Genomic DNA, 19199 nt, shown 5'->3' with positions numbered 1-19199 from the left:
GATGAGATTTACTAATTTTTCTGTCAGTTCTAATTCAGCTTACTATCTACACGTTTATTTATTTATTATAATAAATATGACATTAAAATGGAGCAGCACTGTTACCTCACAGCAAGATGTTCCTGGGCTCAAATGGCCATGGACACTCCGTGTTTGGGTTATCTCAGAGCACTCCGGCTTCCTCCCAAGACATGCAGTTAGTGAAGTTAGGTTAACTGATGATTCTAAATTGCCCATAGGGCTACAGGTGAGTACTAATAGTTGTCTCTCTCTGTGTTAGCCCTGCACCAGATTGGCGACCTGTCCAGGGTGTACCCCGCGCTTGCCCTATTGCACCTGATCTGAATGCTATAATATACAGTTGGTGCAAAATTTCCATAAAAACATCAAGAGAAAACTGAAAATATTATTACGGTTTTACTTAAGCTTACACTTGATTGAGATGGAGATGTTGATATATACATAAAAGTAGAGGAAGGTCGGGAAAGTCATCAGTTTGGCAAGTTTCTGGTCATAAACCAAAGCTGGGTGACATGAAAAATCAGGAGATTGCCAGCATAATCAGTATTAGTGCTTAGGATTTTCTGGAAACATGACTGTTTGTGTATATTGTGGACTACAGTGTATGTTTTTAAGGACTTTAAAGAACATAGATTTTTTTTTAAAGGCAAGCTTAAAAATAAGAAAAGAAACCATTCCACGTTAAATTTGGTGAACACTGGAAAAGTGAGTATTTATGAGCGACATTGGTCACTTAGGTTTGACTTTGCCTTTCTTCAGTCTGATTACATGCTTTTTCATGGCATAAATTGAACTGTCAAATCTCACCATCCGATTCATTTAGAACGGTGATTGAATGGTAACAGGCACATGACTGGTTACACCGGGATGTAAATGAATCTAAGGAACAACTTTAAGATAATATGTAATGTTTGAGTGTTTTCCAAGGCCTCGTGCTGAGTACAGTTTGTGTAGGTAGGATGGGGGAAGCAGTGGGAAAGATTCCCATGATTACAGCTTTCAGGTTACTGGAGAAAAAAAAACTGGGTGATTGCCAGTGTTGCATGTAATGAGGGTAATTTTCAAAGTGACTGAAATGTTATCTGACATAAGAGAGCTATTCATGATGTGTGTGCTTGAAATAGCATTATTATAGAGTTATATAAATTTGGGCCGTGTTTGTTTGATAGGCGCTTGTTCAGTAAATTACTCTTTAAGTTGGACATGTGAGAGAACATCTAGCATGTACCAGATGTGGACATTTTTGTGTATTCCTCTACAGGTCGCATACTGACGGGGGCAGAGCGAGGGGAAGATGAGCAGGACAGCAAACATGAGGGACGGCGAGGAGGAGAAGATCCTGCAGCTGGCAGCTCTCTGTGTGAGAAGGCAGTGAGCGAAATTCTCCAGAGCTTGGCTGAACTCAATGTCGTCAAGCCTGGACAGACCATCATGGTAAGATACTGTAAGACAAAGCTGGAACAGGTTTGACATATCAGGTACATGAACATACAGAAACATGTTGTTTTATTATTCATGAAGCTCAGGATATTTCACCTAATACACAGGTTTTTATTTTATGATATATTTCCCTTTCTGAAAAGCCATCAGTCTTACTCTGTATTGCACACAGAAGTTATGGTAACATTTTGTATGTCAGCATCTTATTTATTTTTCAAACTCACACGATTACATTTGGACAACACGTTAGAGCTGGAAGGGTTTATTTCCCATTTCCAGCATTAAGAGAATGAAATAAATTCCAGCCGAACAGCCTCGTTCACATACAGTCTACTGCAATAAGTGGACGCATACATTCATTTGATTACTGTAGAGAGGCAGTTTTTGTTGTTTTATTGGAGGTAAGGTAAGATGAGCATGGGAGCCAGTCGATGGTATCGGTTCCTTCATCCTCCAGAAACGTGCATATTTTTGCCACATGAAGCCCAGCATTGTCAGGTGGAGCCCAGAACTCATTGCACCAACACAGGGTCTCATGATGGATCCAAGGATTTTATCCCAATACCTAATGACAGTCAGGGTGCCGTTACTTAGTTTGTAGCAGTGTATGCATCCCTCCATGGATATGCCTCCTCAGAGCATCACTGACGCACCACCAAACCAGTCAGACAGATAACATAACGTTCTCCATGGCTTATCCAGACCCTTTCATGTTTGTCACATGTACTCTGGGTGAACCTGCTGCCATCTATGAAAAGCACAGGGCACTAGTTTTAGCTCCACTTCTGATATTTCATGACAACTGCCAGTCGGGCTCCATGGTGTCAGGCAGTGAACACAGGGCCCACTAGAGGATGACAGGCCCTTAGGTCACCCTCGTGAATACTACTTCTGATTGTTTGGTCAGAGACGTTCATGCTGGTTGTCATTTTGTAGCTCTGGCAGTTCTCATCCTTTTACTCCTTACACAAAGGAGCAGATACCTGTCCTGCTGATGGGTTAAGGACCTTCTACAGCGCTGTCCAGCTCTACTACAGCAATTGTCTGTCTCCAGGAATCTCCTCCATGCTATTGAGACCGTGCTGGGGGACAGCAAACCTTTTGGCAATGGCACGTGTTGATGTTGAATCCTGGAGGAGTTAGACTCATGCTACCATTTCAATGGCCTCCACCTACAAAACAGTCAATAATATAAAGCGCCTTGAGGCGACTGCTGTTGTGATTTGGCGCTATATAAATAAAATTGAATTGAATTGAATTGAATACAAAACCATTTCTGTTTTGTGTCCCATTGTTCCCCCTCTGTCGATAATTTCATTAACACCAAAGCAGCTGAAACTGATCAACACCCCCCTAACTCACCTGATCCATATCCCACAAATTAACCGACTTGATGCTGTACTCTGATTAAAAATTCCTCTTTCAATTTAATGCAACAATGAGAAACAAGCTAAAAAAAAAAACTGCCTTAATTGGCATCATTCATAAGCACAATCTCAGTTATAACAAAAAGTCTGTTTGTTTTGAAAAATCACACAAAGAAGCAGCACAAGCCAGGTCTTACTTACGGAGAGTACAGGGACTATTTCCCAAGTACTTCTATGAAAGAGTACTAACTCTTTAACTATGCCAATATTTTTATTAAACTTGACATGCAAAATTCCCTTACACTGCAGTTTCACATTCACAAACTTGTACTATAAATGCCCGTGTTTTATACGGGAGTATATATTTCCACCACATTTTCCATGTGGAAGCTCCTGTTTTATTTCTGACACTGGCTGTAGGGGTGAGGCAGGAGCTTTCACACTGTAATGATGACTTTCATTTTTGCATCAAACGGCTTCTACCTTTGTAGCTGCAGGGCATCAACTCTGATTCATTGCTTTGGCTCTAGTGGTGTTTTGATACTATAATCTAGGCATATCACTGCCAAATGGCTCATTGAACTAAGTACAGTATAGTGCTTTCTCATCTACTGCAGTACCTGACCACATCACTGACTGCAGCTCTTCATGACTAATAAAAGATGCTATTTGGCAGCCTATTGTAGACATAAAATAACCTGATAACTCTTGCATGAGGTGGGAAATAATAGATTTTGGTTAGATTGTGTTTAACATGTGGCAGAGCTTGAATCCCTGTGAAATTAAAAGCTGACAATGATCTTTCTTTATGGTTTTGAGAGCAATAGGAGGAAAAGATGCAAAGGCTTTGGTGTGTTCTGATGTCTTGCTTTTGGATTTGTCACCAGGACCAAGTGTGGCAAGCACAGTTGTTATCATGCTACTAAAAGAGGGAGAGTGCAATAGGAGCAAGGAACCTGAATATTTTTGCTGGCTGGGTACGGGCGACACTTAATCCCAAAAACCCAGCGTGTTCCCTTTGATTTTCTGAGAAACGCCACCGTAATCCCATTGAGGGGTTCACCAACATCTGCACCATGAAGATAAGCAAGGAGGGAATAAGAGAGAGTGAGCAGCTAGTAAAAAAATAGATGAGGGAAGGAATAATGAGAGATATTGGATATCCAGGAAAGACGTAAAGTAAAGCTGACAAAGGGACTGGCTGTATTTGAATGCCAGGATGATAACACTCACCACAAGGGTGGGAAAGAAATGAACAGAAATGCCCCTGACACCATCTGAAGTGTTAAATCAGCTTGCTTTTTTGAGTGTATTTTTTGTTAGACAACTACTAACACTGATTTTCATCAGTTTGAAGCTTTTTCATAACTTTTTTTAAGCTAATAATGTACATTTAAAATGTTATTACCTTAAAAAAGTCTTCCTTAACTAGAATTCTTAAGTAAGTGAACATTTGTTGCCCAATAGGCTGTATATAAAAGATGGACATGGCCACTGTGATCACCTACTGATTTGTAGACTACCATTTTACTTATAGTTTGTCATCTTATGCCTCAGTCACACAGGCCTAGAGACGAGTCGGGGACCCTCTGACAACCTCTGGTCACTGGTGAAAAATGTGTATTCCCCAACTGGTTTGAGAGTGGTTCTTGGCTATTGCTTTGAAATTGCTTATAAAGGGGGCACTGGATTAAAAAGCTCTTTGTGGTTGCTAACACTTTGTTGCCTGTAGTTCGTATGAAAGAAAGCTTGTCTGCAGGCAGTAGTAAAACCCACGCTGTTTGACACAAACCTCTTCAGAGTAAAAGTTGTGCCCAACTTTTACTTTCAAGGCCAACGTTTTCCATTTCTAGTTTGTGTTGCACTTTTACCAGTATCCGCTCGTAGAGCAGTTAGCAAGTGTTTGTAGACATGGAAACTTACATCCAAACCATGGGTAACTGCGGCAAACAGCTACCAAACAACCAAAGATATCACAGAGAATTTTTCAGCACAGCACTTTGTACCTCTTTGAAACCAATTTCATCTACCAAGTACCAACAGCTTCCAGCAACTGTTTGCCTACTGGCAGGGGATGGGTCACTGACTGGTTGTAGGCCTATGCAAATAAAGTTTTAGCAATCAGTTTCACAGTGTCTGCCATCAGCCTCTTACCATTTGATATGTTTTTCCTCTGAGTCTGTGAAACCAGGGCCTTATGTCGCCATCTTGTTTTTTGGTTTGCTTGTTTGCCTCTATTTGAACAAAAGAGTAGCAAAGGTGATGCGCTCTAGCTCTAGCTAGCTAACTTCCCGTGTCCCGTGTTAACTATGATGATTCCAATTTTAATTAGCCAAAAAACAGACTGTAAACAAAATGTATTTTTTGTTGTGCATTTTGTTGGTTACTGGTTACTAAGGTGCCGGCCATAGCCTATCCCAGTGGTGGCTTGAAGCATGTGACATTGTTTTTATTAATTCCCATCAACTTCAAAAATAGCAAGGATGTTAGAGACTAAAATGGAAAGCTCTTGTGTAAAATGGACAAAATGGTGTGTTCATAAAGTTATGATCACTATAGTTTGTTGCTCATAGTTGATTAAAAATGTGGTAAAGCAGACTTGCTATGTGTCAGTGTCAGAACCTGTGAGAGCAACATTAGATACATTGATACCTTAGAGCTAAAACCTCATCTTTAATGTAATGCCAGTGAGCTGCCTCTCATAAAAATCTGCCTGAACTTGAAAGTACATTACAGTGTTCTGCCTGCCCTCTAGTGGTGAGATGTGGCATTTTCTTTTCTTTTCATTTCATTTTAGTAATAATAAGTGGTGTAATTATACACATATAAATCTTGTGTTTTATATGTTTTACATGTATGTTCTGTCATGAAACCATCACCACACATACAGACACACACACAACCTCCATTTCTTGATGACTGCAAATACCCCAGATGCAGAAACCCACAACCTATCTGCCCTTCTTACTGTGCAAGGCAGGAGGGGAAGTGAAAAGCTACTTAAGGAATGCCCTATATCTCCAGGAAATTTTTATGCTACCAGAGATCATCTGGAAAATCGTTAAAAATGTGTTACAGGACAGATGGAGGCAGGATGGAAGGAAACGAGAAAATCATATGGTAATGAGCATATAGCTTATAGAAGTGGCATTACAGCAGGGGCCCCTCGGGAGCTCAGTGGATGACTATCTTGATCTTGGGGACAGAACAGGAAAGTCTATATCCCGCTAGTATGGTAATTGCATTAATCTGTCCAAGGTCTATAAATAGGTCATGTTATGCAGCTAGGACATGCAGCTAGCAGCTCCGTGGGTTCTGAAGGCTCGAACCTCATACCTTCGTCCCAAGCCAGCCTGTTTTCATCAATAAGTGTGTTTTTTTCTCTCCGTGTTGTTTGTCTGGGGTTAGGACTTCGATCGAAGGTCCCTCTTCACTGTGACATCCCAAGGCATTACTCCCAGCAGCCCTTGCTCTCCTTCTATTACTCCGCTGGCATCACAGCACTACCTGCAGCTTCTTCAGCAGCAGCTGCAGCAGCAGCAGCAGCACACACACGTGGCTGTTGCTCAGGTAAGAATCATATACACACAGTCTTACAGGGTGTACAGCATTAGACACACACAAAAATCCCAAAGTACAGAATACTTTTTAATCCTCTGCTGTACATGTAATAAAAATACAGATTCAGAGCTTTATGATGAGATTCACTGTAACTGGACTTAGCTGCACGTCAGATATTAAGTGGTAAATGTCTCTATTCACACTTCATAAATAACTAACATTTAAAAAATATTCTTTTATGTTTTTTATTATCGTCTTCTACCAGCAGGATTTCAGATTATTAGAGGCACTTTGAAGATGGCATTTCATTACTCAGAATGAAAATAAATGATTTTTGCTATTGCCAGTAACTTTTTAGGTTGATCCTGGCTCATGCTGTGAATTTGCCTAATGGCAAAAATGACTAAACTTCCTTTGGCCTATTTAGAAACATACATGGTTAATGCACAAAAATAAGGTAGACTTTTCTCTGCTTCACCCCAGAGCACATTCCGAATTTGCATAATGAGAAAACAGCAACAAACAGTTTATTACCTGCTTCTCTGTGTTTCTCATATTAATGTTGTCCCACTAGAGGGCAGAACTGACACAGTAATGGAAGGACAGTTATTGCAGCTTAATATCTCACTGCCTGGGCTGAAACATAGACACACAAATGATGATAACAAAACATTTGAATGCAGTAAGTCTTCTGCACCAACCACTTAGTCAGTCTTAGACCCAAACAGCCAGAATGTCAGCACTTCCCATTGCAGTCTAGTTATTATAAATATAGAAAGTAACGTAAATCTAAATTTGTCTCCGCAAAATTCTGGAGCTTATGCCGGGTGCGATGTATAAGAACACTGTTTATGTTTCCATTTTGCACGCTCAGGTCAGAAATGTTCCCACTCAAACAAAACACACCTCGGCCTTTGTTCTCTCTCCAGGTACAGCTGCTGAAAGATCAGATGGCAGCAGAGACCGCCGCTCGTATCGAGGCTCAGGCCCGCGTCCACCAGCTGCTGCTGCAGAACAGGGATTTGCTGCAACACCTGACCCTGCTCGTGCAGCAGCTGAAAGAGCTGGAGGCCCGCGCCCTGAAAGCAACACACCCAGGGCAGCCGCAACAGGAGCTGCAAGCTAATGGACACGGTAGGCGACTGGAGGGGTGACTGCTGAGAACAGCATGTTGCCTTTTGAGTAATTTGTTGTCAGGTCAGGTTGTCTATGTGCTGCGGTCTTGATTGCTCACTCCTTTTTTTTTTTGGCCTGTGGATGAAAGTCACGACACAAGCCACGCTCACTCACCGATTTCCCGCGCCTGCCAGCATTGTCATCTGTGCTTGTGGTGATGGAAGATGAAATTTCAGCATAAACTGTCGAGCAATTCAGCCTGGAGAAATTTAACCAAACTGAAAAGGAGTGTGTGGCTGCCAGCCCGACAGATGACATTTTACGTTGAAAGGACTACTGCGCTTTTATACAGGCTTGAAAATTAAAATCGAGAACCATGCATCAACCCCATACTGTGTTATCCCCCCCCCACGCATTCCCGTGTAACTCACAGTGGCATAAATCATACTGTGCGCAGTGGATTAAAAACACTTCCCCTCAGCAATATCTTACTTCTCAGTGAGAAGGTGATGATAACAGCCTTTATTCTTTGTTCTTTTTCAGCTAAAAGAATGAAACTAACTAGAGGCAGAGCTGTCAGTCTCTACATTAGTTGTGTTGGCTTAGAGAAAATCTTGCTGACCTCAGGTGCGGCTGGCCTGAGATCAGTGCACAACCAGATCTTTTTCTATAATGAAAGTTAGAAATCTTAACAAACTATTCTAAAAAGTCTGCATGCTGGTTACAGGTGACTCGTGTCATTAAACCTCTTGTTGATTTGTCTCCCATTTTTTCTGTTTTTCTCAGATGGCCAGCAGTCATCAGGTGGCTTAGTTTCAGCATCAGCAAAGTCCCTGTCCTTAAATCTGAAGAATCACTACAGTCAGACCCTGGACCACCTCATCACCTCCACGCCCTCACGGCTGTTCGAAACCTCGCCCCTGTCGCCCACCCAGGTGGGCTGTGCTGAGTCCTACCTCAATCTGCTTAACATGGAGAGCGGCGTCAAACCACCAGCCTCAGCCAACAATGACCTGGACCCCTTCATCAGAGCAAATGGCGCTGTGGAAGACAAGGAGATGTCCGGCAATGAGATTGTCCCGTTCACATCCCGAAACTCTGCCAGCATGGATGAAAAGTAAGACTGCTGTCTTCATGTTTATTGTAAAGAAAAAGACAATATTGGGTGGCTGGAGTGAAGCAATTACATATACATACATACAGAAATTTCTGTTTTGCTGTAACGCTATTACAAACAACAAATTGGCTTATCCCAGCATTGGGAAATTGTTCATATCACTTCCTCAAATACACAAGAGTGAGAATTCTTTTATACAAGAATTCAGAGAGTGGAGGACATCACATGCAGTTGCCTGAGGGGGGAATTTGGTATATGAAAATTCCTTGGCTATCTAGCCTAGGCAAAGCCCTGCCACTAACAGTTCAGAGTCTGTGCCTTCACAGCAGTGTGATCAACATAGCACTGTTTGTTGGTAATAGCAGCAGCGATGTATCCACCAGATAGTGGTGGGGCGTGGAGATTTTGCTCATCCATCTCCCATGTCCATGATGACAGAAGAGAAATACGGCTTGTATAGTCAATCAGTCGTTTTACATATCAGGAGATAAGAACAAAAATTATGTGGCTTTTAAAATAAAGTAAAATTCAGATGAACAACTACAGATGCCATATTGCACTGTGTAGTTATTTAATTAGTAAAAGTTCAAATGCACATGCTGTGCATAAAAATTTATCTACACCTTCATTGCTTCTAAAGGAGTTAAGAGGGTAATTAGCAGCCGGGTGCTGCTAATCAAATGCATTTGATTTATTCATCATCAGCAAGTGTGAGCACCTCTCTAAAAGGAAACGTTTTGGCAGTTTTGCTGGTCTCGAGCATGCAAGTGTGTGTGTTAACGAAATGGCGAGGAGGAAGGACATTAGCTCCGATCTCAAAGAGGCAATTGTTGCTGTCATCAATCTGGGAAGGGTTATAAAGCCATTTCCACACAAGTTGTCCATCATCCTACAGTGAGAACGATTATTTAAGAGTGGAAAATATTCCACACACTTGCCAGCCTTCCCAGGAGCAAATTCACCCCAAGGTCAGACTGTGCAATTCTCAGAGAAACTACAAAAAAACCCAAGAGCTACATCTCAGACTCTACAGGCCTCAGTTGGCATGTTAAATGTTAAAGTTCATGATTGTACGATTAGAAAAACGCTGGAAAAGTATGACTTGTTTGGAAGGGTTGGTAAGAGAAAGCCTCTTCTCTCTAAAAAGAATGCGTAAGCATGGCTTAAGTTTGCAAAGTTGCACCTAAACAAATCTTGAGAATTCTGCAAAAATCGCCTTTGGACAGGTGGAGGGGTGTTTGGTTTAATGCACAGTGGCACATTTGGTAAAAAACAAACCAAATTGGAACTCATTCCAACTGTCAAGCACGGTGGAAGAGTGGTGAGGATTTAGGCTTAGTGTGCAGCCTCAGGACCTAGTCACCTTGCAGTCAGCATTAACTCTGTATACTAGTATTCTAGAGTTAAATGTGAATGATGTGGCGTATTATAAAAAACTGAAAAGTAATAACAAGCAGAACTTTGTTTCAAAGAAGTTGATTGGATTGGTAACCTTTAACGACGCTAGCAGGCGGGTTTTGCTAACTTTGGACTGAACAGCATTAGCTGTTTCTCCTGTTAAGTTAAACTAAGGAGTATAGATTGACATTTAGCACACATATCCTCGTCCAACTTGCTGAACATTTCCCCCGAACGTTAAGCTCCTTTAATGGCTTCTCAACATGAGTTTGTTTCATGAAACAGAAACACGAGGCCAGAGTTTAGAGCTGATGGAGTTTCGTGTGTTTCTCTTAAATCTCATTCCCTCTCATGAGCAACTCCAATCCCCTCTTTGTTTGTCTAACCCGAAACCTTCTCTCCCCCGTGTTCTGTAATCCCCTGACTGCAGTCACACTTTGATTAGCTGGAGGCGTTTTCTGCTGAGTCGAGCTGTTCCCCGCTAATAACACTGAAAGCTAGCGGATGTGTATGTCGCTGCGTAGCCTGGTTACCCCAAACACAAACTGACATAAGCAGCATGCATGGCCATTAAACCACACATCGAGAGAATAAGGACAGTAAATGTGATCATTTTCTTGCAATAATTCATTATTAATGTGTTTTGCTTTTCAGGCTTACTCGAGGCTCCATTTCTCGCTTGCACATTTTATCTTGTGAATTGCTTTTACTACCTTACCTTTGACTCAGCATCTAAATTGTCTGGCATGCCGCCCAGTGATACCTGTGCACGCACACACACACACACACACACACACACACACACACACACACACACACACACACACACACACACACACATGCCTTGCAAACATATATAGAACTACTGTGTATAATCACTTTTTAATTAGGTTTAAATGCTCTTAAAACCCCTCCTGCTCTAAACTTTTACTACAAAAGATCCAGGAGAGTTCTCAGTCAGGATAAACTCTTTTAGTAATTTCCTTTTTATCCAGTTTCCTTTTCCTTTCATTCACACACTTAAATTGGCTCTACAGAGCATCTTTAAGATGATTTCAAAACAGTGAAGGAGGAAAATGGGAAGTTGACCTGGCAGATTGCTTGTGCTTATCCAGACTCATAGCCTGTGGTTTCGTCCCAGCCAGTCCCCACTCACATCCATTCACAACCTGAAACTCTACCCTGCTACTATCTTTTTTTTTTTTTTGCATAAGCAAAAGAAAAAACAAAGGTTAACCTCAGACGTCTTCCAAAGAGAAGCGTCCTGTTACTGTACATTTCCATCTGAATATTGAATTCTTCTGGGAGTGTGCGGCTCGCATGCAAGGCCCTCTCGCTCCCGCTGTTTCACTGCCCCACCACATTTTCTATTTTAAAAGACGAAGTAGCTCAGGAACTTACCACCAAAGTGACTTTTCTCTGGCTGCCACCCTCCTCCTCATCCTCCTCCTCCTGTATTGGCTTGTGTTAGCGTCCTCTCCTGAGTGACATCATCTTTATGTAAAAAGCAATCTTGAAATTTGATGCCCGGCTCTTACACAAACGACATACAAAAGGGATGAAAGTCAGGGTTACTGCTGAGCAGAAGAAATACACAACAAACAGTTTTGACCTTTTTTGCTGTTTAGATTAGGTGATGTGATGAAGCTTATGTAGCCCAGCCAGATCTTGTAAATTTGCTACAGCATAGGAAAAATAGAGGGGAGGTGGGGGCGGCAGTGGAAAAATGGAAACTTCATCTCCCTTGTGTTATTGTGTCCCCCCCACCCCACCCGTTTGCCAAACTCCTTTGCATTACCTTTGACGCAGTGAGACGCCTCCTGTGTCTGCCCTCCCCCACCCGCTGCATAGCAAATTTTATTGCTTCCATTTGCTTTTGTTTTCTGGATTTCCCCAGCGGATCAATGTTTACAGCCTGAGTGGCCCAATTTTATGTTCTGCGAATGACTAGACAGGTCCTCCAGTGCCATCTTCTCCCTCCCATCTCTTCTTTACCCCCCTCCCCGCCCTCCCTTGCTCCCATATCTAGCACTGGTCAAGCAGAGTGACAGAATCTATTGGCACTGTTAATGCAAAATCACCACGCATTATCCTACAAATTCATATGTGTGTTCTTCAGCTCGCCAGCTGTCCCCGGTGCTTTATGTTGCCGCTTATAGCGTTCGGTGTATAGCCAGCCGTGTAGTGAGTCAACCTTTACACAACACGAGTGGGATCAAAACAGGATGTTATAGTAGGCTTAAAATACACTTTGTTGCCACAACTTTGAGCTGAGTAAGAGGATGACTAAAGTGAGCGGAGACTCCTGAGTGCACGGACGTTTGTACAAAATGTTGAGTCAATCCATACGTTAGTGAGATATCTCTACCTGGACCAAAGTGGTAGACAGACCAAAGATTGACATCCCTTGAGCCACAATGCTGCTAAAAGCTGCAGCCTGCCCACACAGAGCTCAGACAGAAACATATAGTAGCCAGCTTATATTCACAAGTGAGTCATACTTTCCCGTGGCATACACTGCACTGTATACACTGGCATTCTCTTCCACTCTCTCCGACAGGACTGCATGTTGCATAATCACATTTCCTGACCTATCTCATGATATTCCTTTCTCCTCCATCTTTTCTTCATTTTGCTGCTTCATCACATCATGGTCTCTGTTTCCGAGCTGCACTATCAGACCTCGCCGGCTGATAATTTGATTGCACAAATGTGATGGGAGCGTACTGGATAATGGTTTTAGGCATTTGGGCAGAACCCATACTGTCCGCTGAATTTGCATGCTGTTTTTCACAAACAGTTACTGTAATGTTTTTTGACAGTTTTTCAGCAAGATTCATTCGTGCCTTCGGACTCAGATTGGGCTGAATGTGATGTCTGCAAAGCTGGAAAGTTTGTAAGAATGAGCTTTGACAGGCACTCAAATTGGCAGGTTTCTGCTTTTCAGAAAAATTAGTGGAATTTTGAAGTTTTGCAGACTTTCACGTTCGTCCATCTACAAACTTAAACGTCCCACACGGACATCTAACCAACACCCTCGACTGGGGTTAAGTGTTAGTTTCTGTAGAAAAACAAGATGCTTTTACAAAGGCCCAGCGTCCCCTTTGAGTTTACACGTCCTACTTCTTTTCTTCTTTCTCTTCGTGATTGACTGCTTTGTTCCTTTTTATTTAATGGTTAAAAAATTAGTCATGTGTACTTAGGTTGTAAATAAATGTTTTAAAAAGCCTTTGCTCCTCTCTCCGCTCTGTTCGTTTATTTTCATGTGAGATTTATTAGTTCAAGAACAGACAGTGAAAAGGCTGTCACATATCTTTGGTAGTAAAATAATTCAGGGAAAAGGCACTGGTACTCCATCTACTAACCATTTCTTAAGTAATAGACTTGTCTGTGGAAAGTTTTTTATTAAGAAGATATTTTGTTTTTGTGATATTTTTGAGTTATGGAAGGAAAATTAATCACTACTTTGCAGATTTATCATGTGCCACTGTAACCGGTGTGATTCTGCGTTGTGTCTGATAAAAAAGGTAAAAGAAAGAAAGACCTCCAAGTAAATAATTTGCCCACTCCAGCTCCTCTCCCACAGGGGAATTGTAGAAAAAGGGGCTGGCATTTATTTTTACATTAAACATAAAATATGCATTTACACGTAACATATTTGACATAAGATAAAACAAAAACAACATGAAATCTGACATACCTGATAAAAAAGGTAAAAGAAAGAAAGACCTCCAAGTAAATAATTTGCCCACTCCAGCTCCTACGACCAAATACAGACAGTGGGGAAGAGGATTAGCTCAACCCACCACAGCTCCCAAGCTAGCAAGGAATACATATTCATGCTATCATTTATGGCGCCTAAAACACATTTATGACACACACATACTACACACTTATAACATCTTTACAAAAACAGGCTCAATAATGACAATAACTAAATTAAAATCGCAATCATAAACATCAGGGTGGTTAAATATGAATTATGTGTGCTTTAAGGTGCTGGAAAGAAATGACACCCACCTCTCCCACAGGGGAATTGTAGAAAAAGGGGAGAGGCAAAAGGGGTACACTGTATTTATAGTATTGCACCAAAGAAGAAGAAAAGAATGAGGAGGGGCTCTAACTGATAATGAACACAACTACAGGCTTGGAGGTCCTAAAAGTCAGGTATAAAAGGAGAAGTTTGGGGGTTTAGAACACATTTTGTGTAATTATAACAATGTTATTTATGACTCTGTTACACCACCAAGTAGCAATGCACCAATCCAATCTAATGGAGTCCAGTCGTGAGCTCAGTTCAGTCCTGACTCGAAAAACTGGATTGGATTGGATGTCAGAGCTGGCACATTTCAGTTCAAACCATGCATCATTAGCTGCTAGCAGGATCGCTAACGTAGCATGTAGAAAGCTAGCAGCAAAGCGACAGCAGCTTGGAGATATTTTACTGTAGCTACACCAGCAGCTTTTGTTTTCTCTGCAAGTTTTTAATTTAACCACAAATTATTTTCAAGCGAGGTAATTATTGACATTATTTATGCATGCCTAAAGTAGTTGACTTGCATTGCTGTTCTAAGGCAATTGACAGGCCTCAAGGTTTTGTGTTCTGTCCAGTTTTTACAGATTACAATACATGAAAAAAATGCAGTAACTTATAGTGCCAGAATAACCAGCACAGTGAATGACAGTAATCCTTTCAGTTTTAAGTAAATTCCAAATTCCAAAAATGTTAGAATTGCTGTGAAAATGTAAATAAACGAACAAAATTCTGTAAAATGGTATTAGAGCTTTTTGAATTTGACAAAAGCCAAAAAGGCTAGAAAAGTAAGTAGCACTACAAAGAAACAGCTGTTGGGGGGAATAACTAGGTTAACAGGTCAGTAACATGGTTTTTACAGGCAGTGGTTTCACTGGTCTGCAAAAACCTGGTGCTACAAATTGTGGAAAAGTTCAGAATAATGTAAAATTGTGAAGAATTTGAGAAAAGCATCATCAGTAGTACATAGCATTGTCAAAACACTAAGAAAATCTGGAGAAATCTCTGTGCGTAAGAAAGAAGGATAAAAATCAATACTAGATTTCCATATCTTCTGGCCTTCAGGAAGCAAGGCATTAAAAACAGGCGTGATTCTGTCTGTAAAGTCACTGCGTGGGCTCAAGAACACTTCCAAAAGTATTTGTCTGTAAACACAGTTCATTTTGCCATCCACAAATAGAGGTTAAAGCTCTAACATTCAACAAAGTGCCCATATGTGAACACTGCTCAGAAATTCTGCTGTCTTCTCTGAACCAACGCTCATTTCAAATAGACTAAATTAAACTGTAAAATTGTTCTGCGGTTGGATAAACTGAAATTATTTTTGGAAAACGTGGACACTGCATTCTCTGGAGTAAAGAATAGAAATTGCATCTCTGATTGTATTGGGGGTGCATTATTGTCTGCATAATTTGCAGTTTGCACATCTCAAAAGCATCATGAGTGCTGAAAGGTGCAAACAGGTTTTGCAAGGAAGGCATTTCATATTTTAGATAGACAATCCTAAACCGCTTACTGCAGCTATTAAACAGCACAGCTTTGTAGTTGAAAAGTCCAGGTGCTGCCCTGCCTGCTGTCCAGACTTTTTACTAATTTAAAACATTTGGTCCATTATGAAATAAAAATGATGACAAAGAAGACCCAGGACTGTTAAGCAGTTAGATTCATATATCACAAATAAAATGGGACAACATCCCTCTCCCAAAAGTCCAGCACCTGGTCTTTTCAGTTCCCAGATGTTTATCGAGTATTGTTAAACCATGGTGAACATGGCCCCTTCCCTACTTCACAGCTTTTTTTAAAAGATGTGTTGCTACTATCAACGTCAGAATGACCCTATTTTTTGTTTAAATTGGTACATTTTCTCATTTTAAACATTGGTTATGTTTTCCACATTATATTGCAAGTAAAATATGGGTTTGTGAGATTTGCAGAGCTTTGCTTTGTGTATTTATTTACATTTTACACAGCACTCCAGGTTTTTTGGAATTGAGGTCATGCAGTACTTTGCAATGCTACCTTTGGATTTCAGGTCAGCTAAAGGTGACTTTTGTAAAATGCATATTTTCCACAAAGCATTTTGAATGCGCTATCTCTCTGATTTTCACCTCTTGCTGGCATTTGCAGCTGTATTCAGCGCCACGCACCAAGTCAGACTGATGGAAAAACCTTTGGTCTAGTCAGGGAAGTGCATGTTTCCACCTTATGTAACACCGAAGTTATTATTGACTTGTTGAAGCTGAGTTTAGAATGGGGGAAAATACTTCCACACCCAGCTGCTCGACCGAATATCTCCATTCCTGTCTGCTACTGTGTGGTATTAGATATTACCACGGAGGGTACCAATGATGGAAATGTTCAAATCCAAAACCTTTTAGCTGTTATTCCTTCCACATGCATAGCTCCCCGACTCTCTGTCGTCTAATTGTGGCCTCTCTTTGGTACAGGTGTGAGGACCCGCTCCTGCTCATCCTCTTCTTCCTCTAACCATCCCTCATTTCCTAACGAGATATCATCAGCCACTGCCTTAAACCCCCCCAGCTCATGCCTTTCATCGCCCTGTCCCCATCCCCATCCCTCTCATCGTTTACCGCACCAACCTGCTTCTCCCTGGGAGCCCGGGGAGCTCTCTGCCACTGCCTAAGCCCCCTTCCTCTCTTCCTCCTCTTCTCTGCCCCTTCTCCTCCCTCTATGTGAGTATTACTCATGGTAACCAGCATGTGGAGCATGTGTCTGTGGCACAAGCATGAGGCTGTGCATGCAGTGGATGAACAGTGTGGGTGTTCGCTGGCTCGTGCGTAGGTCTCGCCAGTGATTTCTCTGCTAATGACTGCGTAACCTCTATTTACATTCAAATGTGCTTCTGCAAATTTAGAAGCCGCATTAGCATTGAGGTAATCAATGAGTCACAAATGTTTTATGCTCAGCACTTTTGTCTCTGTTTTCCACCTTTTGTTGGATTGTTTTGTCTCTCCCGGTTTTGCCAGAAGAGAGGAAACGTTCTTGTCAAGACGTGGTATTATTTTATCTGTGGAGGTTTGGCCTGAGCTGTAAAACTGTCAGAGCAGGGCTGGAGGAGCGGCACATCTTTATGTACCTGTCTTAGACTCGATCTGTTAGAGTCGGCTCTGTGAGATATTTTAGAGTGTGAGTGTGTGTTTTTGTCACATGCATGTTTTGATTTACCGAGAGAATCTGAGAAGACCATCCACCGCCATAAAGCACCAGAGGTCTCACGTACTGTTCTGCTGCATGTGTGACAAGCAGCTATTAAAGAAACCATCAGAAATCTTGTAATTAATCAAGTTCAGTCAGGACCACTACAGTCAAAACAGAACTGTATTTACATCAGAGTTAATTTATATTAATCAGCATTTATGAAACGTGGAAAGGCCAACCGGGAGCATTCCTCCCATAGCAGCAGCAAGACCTGCAGCACAGATCCGAGTGGCAGTCACTGACCAATATGACAATTAAGTCACACACAGCACTAAGGGAGGAGCTGGGGTGGAATCCAAAGCAGCTGGCAGGTGCACAACAACTAAACTAGTTTTAATATCACACCCTATATGAGATTCCAGTTGGATGCGTAGAAGATTGCTGAGGAGTCATTTGCTGCTGGTTAGCTTGGGATCAGCCGGGAATTGTGACTGCGCTTGTCTTTGTGCCCTGCCTCAATTTAGAAGTAGTGGAAGTAGTAGTTTTCCAGCTGCATTGTGAAAAAAAGATAAATCCACAGTGAAATCAACTGAATCTAATTGCTGATCAAATGATACACCAGAAGTAAGCACTCATGTTCTCTTTTGAACTGTGTTTGTACTGTCATTGCAGGTACTCTCATAATAATCACTTGACTTTATAGGATAATGAGCACTGGACGACTTGATCACTGTGGGCTACTGTGGGCCATTTCACAGTCAAAAGTCTGACCCCAGTCCTTAGCTCATCTTGTATTCTGTACACCTAACGGGACTAACTGAGCATTGGATTTTTAAAGTTCAGTGACCTATTTTCAGTATTTTCTTGCTAAAGTATCTACTGTTTAATCACTAACACTCTGTAGCTCTACATAATATAGAATGAAAGCTGTTATGTTACATAATAATAAAATTTAAATTAGCTCTTCAGACTCAAGATGTGAAGGATAATACATGTTTTATCCAGCAACAACAGCTGGTTATAAGCTAACGTCATGCCAGCTAATGTTAGGCTCATGTATGTTACAAATCACGCTTTCGCTCTGATAAACAACTTGATTACATTCTCATAATGTATGAGAGCTTATTTGCTAAATGTCAAAGTTTCGCTCACAGCAGAAAGGGTTAGCAGACTGACACTCAATACAAATAAACGGTGGCCACCATAGCTAGGATTGTGCTCTTGAATTGGGAAGGGTAAAGAAATCTACTGACGTCTAGTGGTGAGATTTTACACACTGTAACTTTAAAATACAGACATGGTGTTGGCAGAGTATTTATTTAAAATGTTAATATTAGAAGTTGTAATGTTATATACATTAACATTAGTTTAAGCATTTATTGAAGCAATAATTTACTTTAATTTAGCCAATCAGCTAGGGCTGCCACGATTAGTCGACTAGTCACGATTACGTCGACTATCAAAATCGTCGACGACTGATTTAATAGTCGACGCGTCATTTGAAGCTTTGTAAGATCCCAAAAGCAGGAATAATAGCAGGATTTAAGAGTGTAATAACGGACTGAAACAGAAGATGGCAGCACTGCATGTACAAGGATGCCAGCTGCCGTTAAACCCCGAAGAAGAAGAAACTGTGTCCCAGAATTCATAGCGCGGCCCAGCGCAGTTGTCAACAATGGCGGCAGCTAGTTAGTTTTAATATTACTCTTATTATTCTTTCTGGGTCACAAAATAAACGTTTAACATATTTTCAGGCGAGAATGTAGCTGTGTAAACCTCAAATATCTGCTCAGTTTATCAAGACACCACATATTTTCAAAAGCGCTCCGACGTTTTCGGAGGCGTCTGTTACCCACTAGCTCGATAGCTAGCCGGGGGCCATGAGAGCACCGGACTCCCGGCAGATCGTTTTCAAACCCACCGCCCTACTCAGGTTAAACATATACAAGTCACTTAGATAACTTAAAAATGTTATTGTTTGGCTTTT

The 19199-nt window shown here is 41.3% G+C and overlaps 2 protein-coding genes across 2 annotated transcripts in view; one reads left to right on the top strand and one right to left on the bottom strand.

The window, feature by feature from the left end:
- LOC146666312 (uncharacterized) overlaps nt 1-19199 on the bottom strand; it is a 477181-nt gene that overhangs the window by 379131 nt on the left and 78851 nt on the right. The window lies entirely within an intron of this gene.
- The window catches only part of LOC146666314 (carboxyl-terminal PDZ ligand of neuronal nitric oxide synthase protein), a 57267-nt gene that overhangs the window by 33495 nt on the left and 4573 nt on the right, over nt 1-19199 (top strand). Inside the window, exons 7-10 of the mRNA XM_085414257.1 lie at nt 1283-1455; nt 6237-6398; nt 7319-7523; nt 8292-8622. Coding sequence (XP_085270383.1) covers nt 1283-1455; nt 6237-6398; nt 7319-7523; nt 8292-8622 — 871 coding nt within the window. The remainder of the gene's footprint in view (nt 1-1282; nt 1456-6236; nt 6399-7318; nt 7524-8291; nt 8623-19199) is intronic.

Source organism: Rhamphochromis longiceps, linkage group LG7, assembly GCF_057381845.1.
Source record: "Rhamphochromis longiceps isolate RC_006_pf linkage group LG7, R_longiceps_female_GT1.1, whole genome shotgun sequence".
Taxonomy (NCBI): domain Eukaryota; kingdom Metazoa; phylum Chordata; class Actinopteri; order Cichliformes; family Cichlidae; genus Rhamphochromis; species Rhamphochromis longiceps.
The sequence above is the reverse complement of the archived record's forward strand: the minus strand, read 5'-3'. Positions and strand labels throughout refer to the sequence as shown.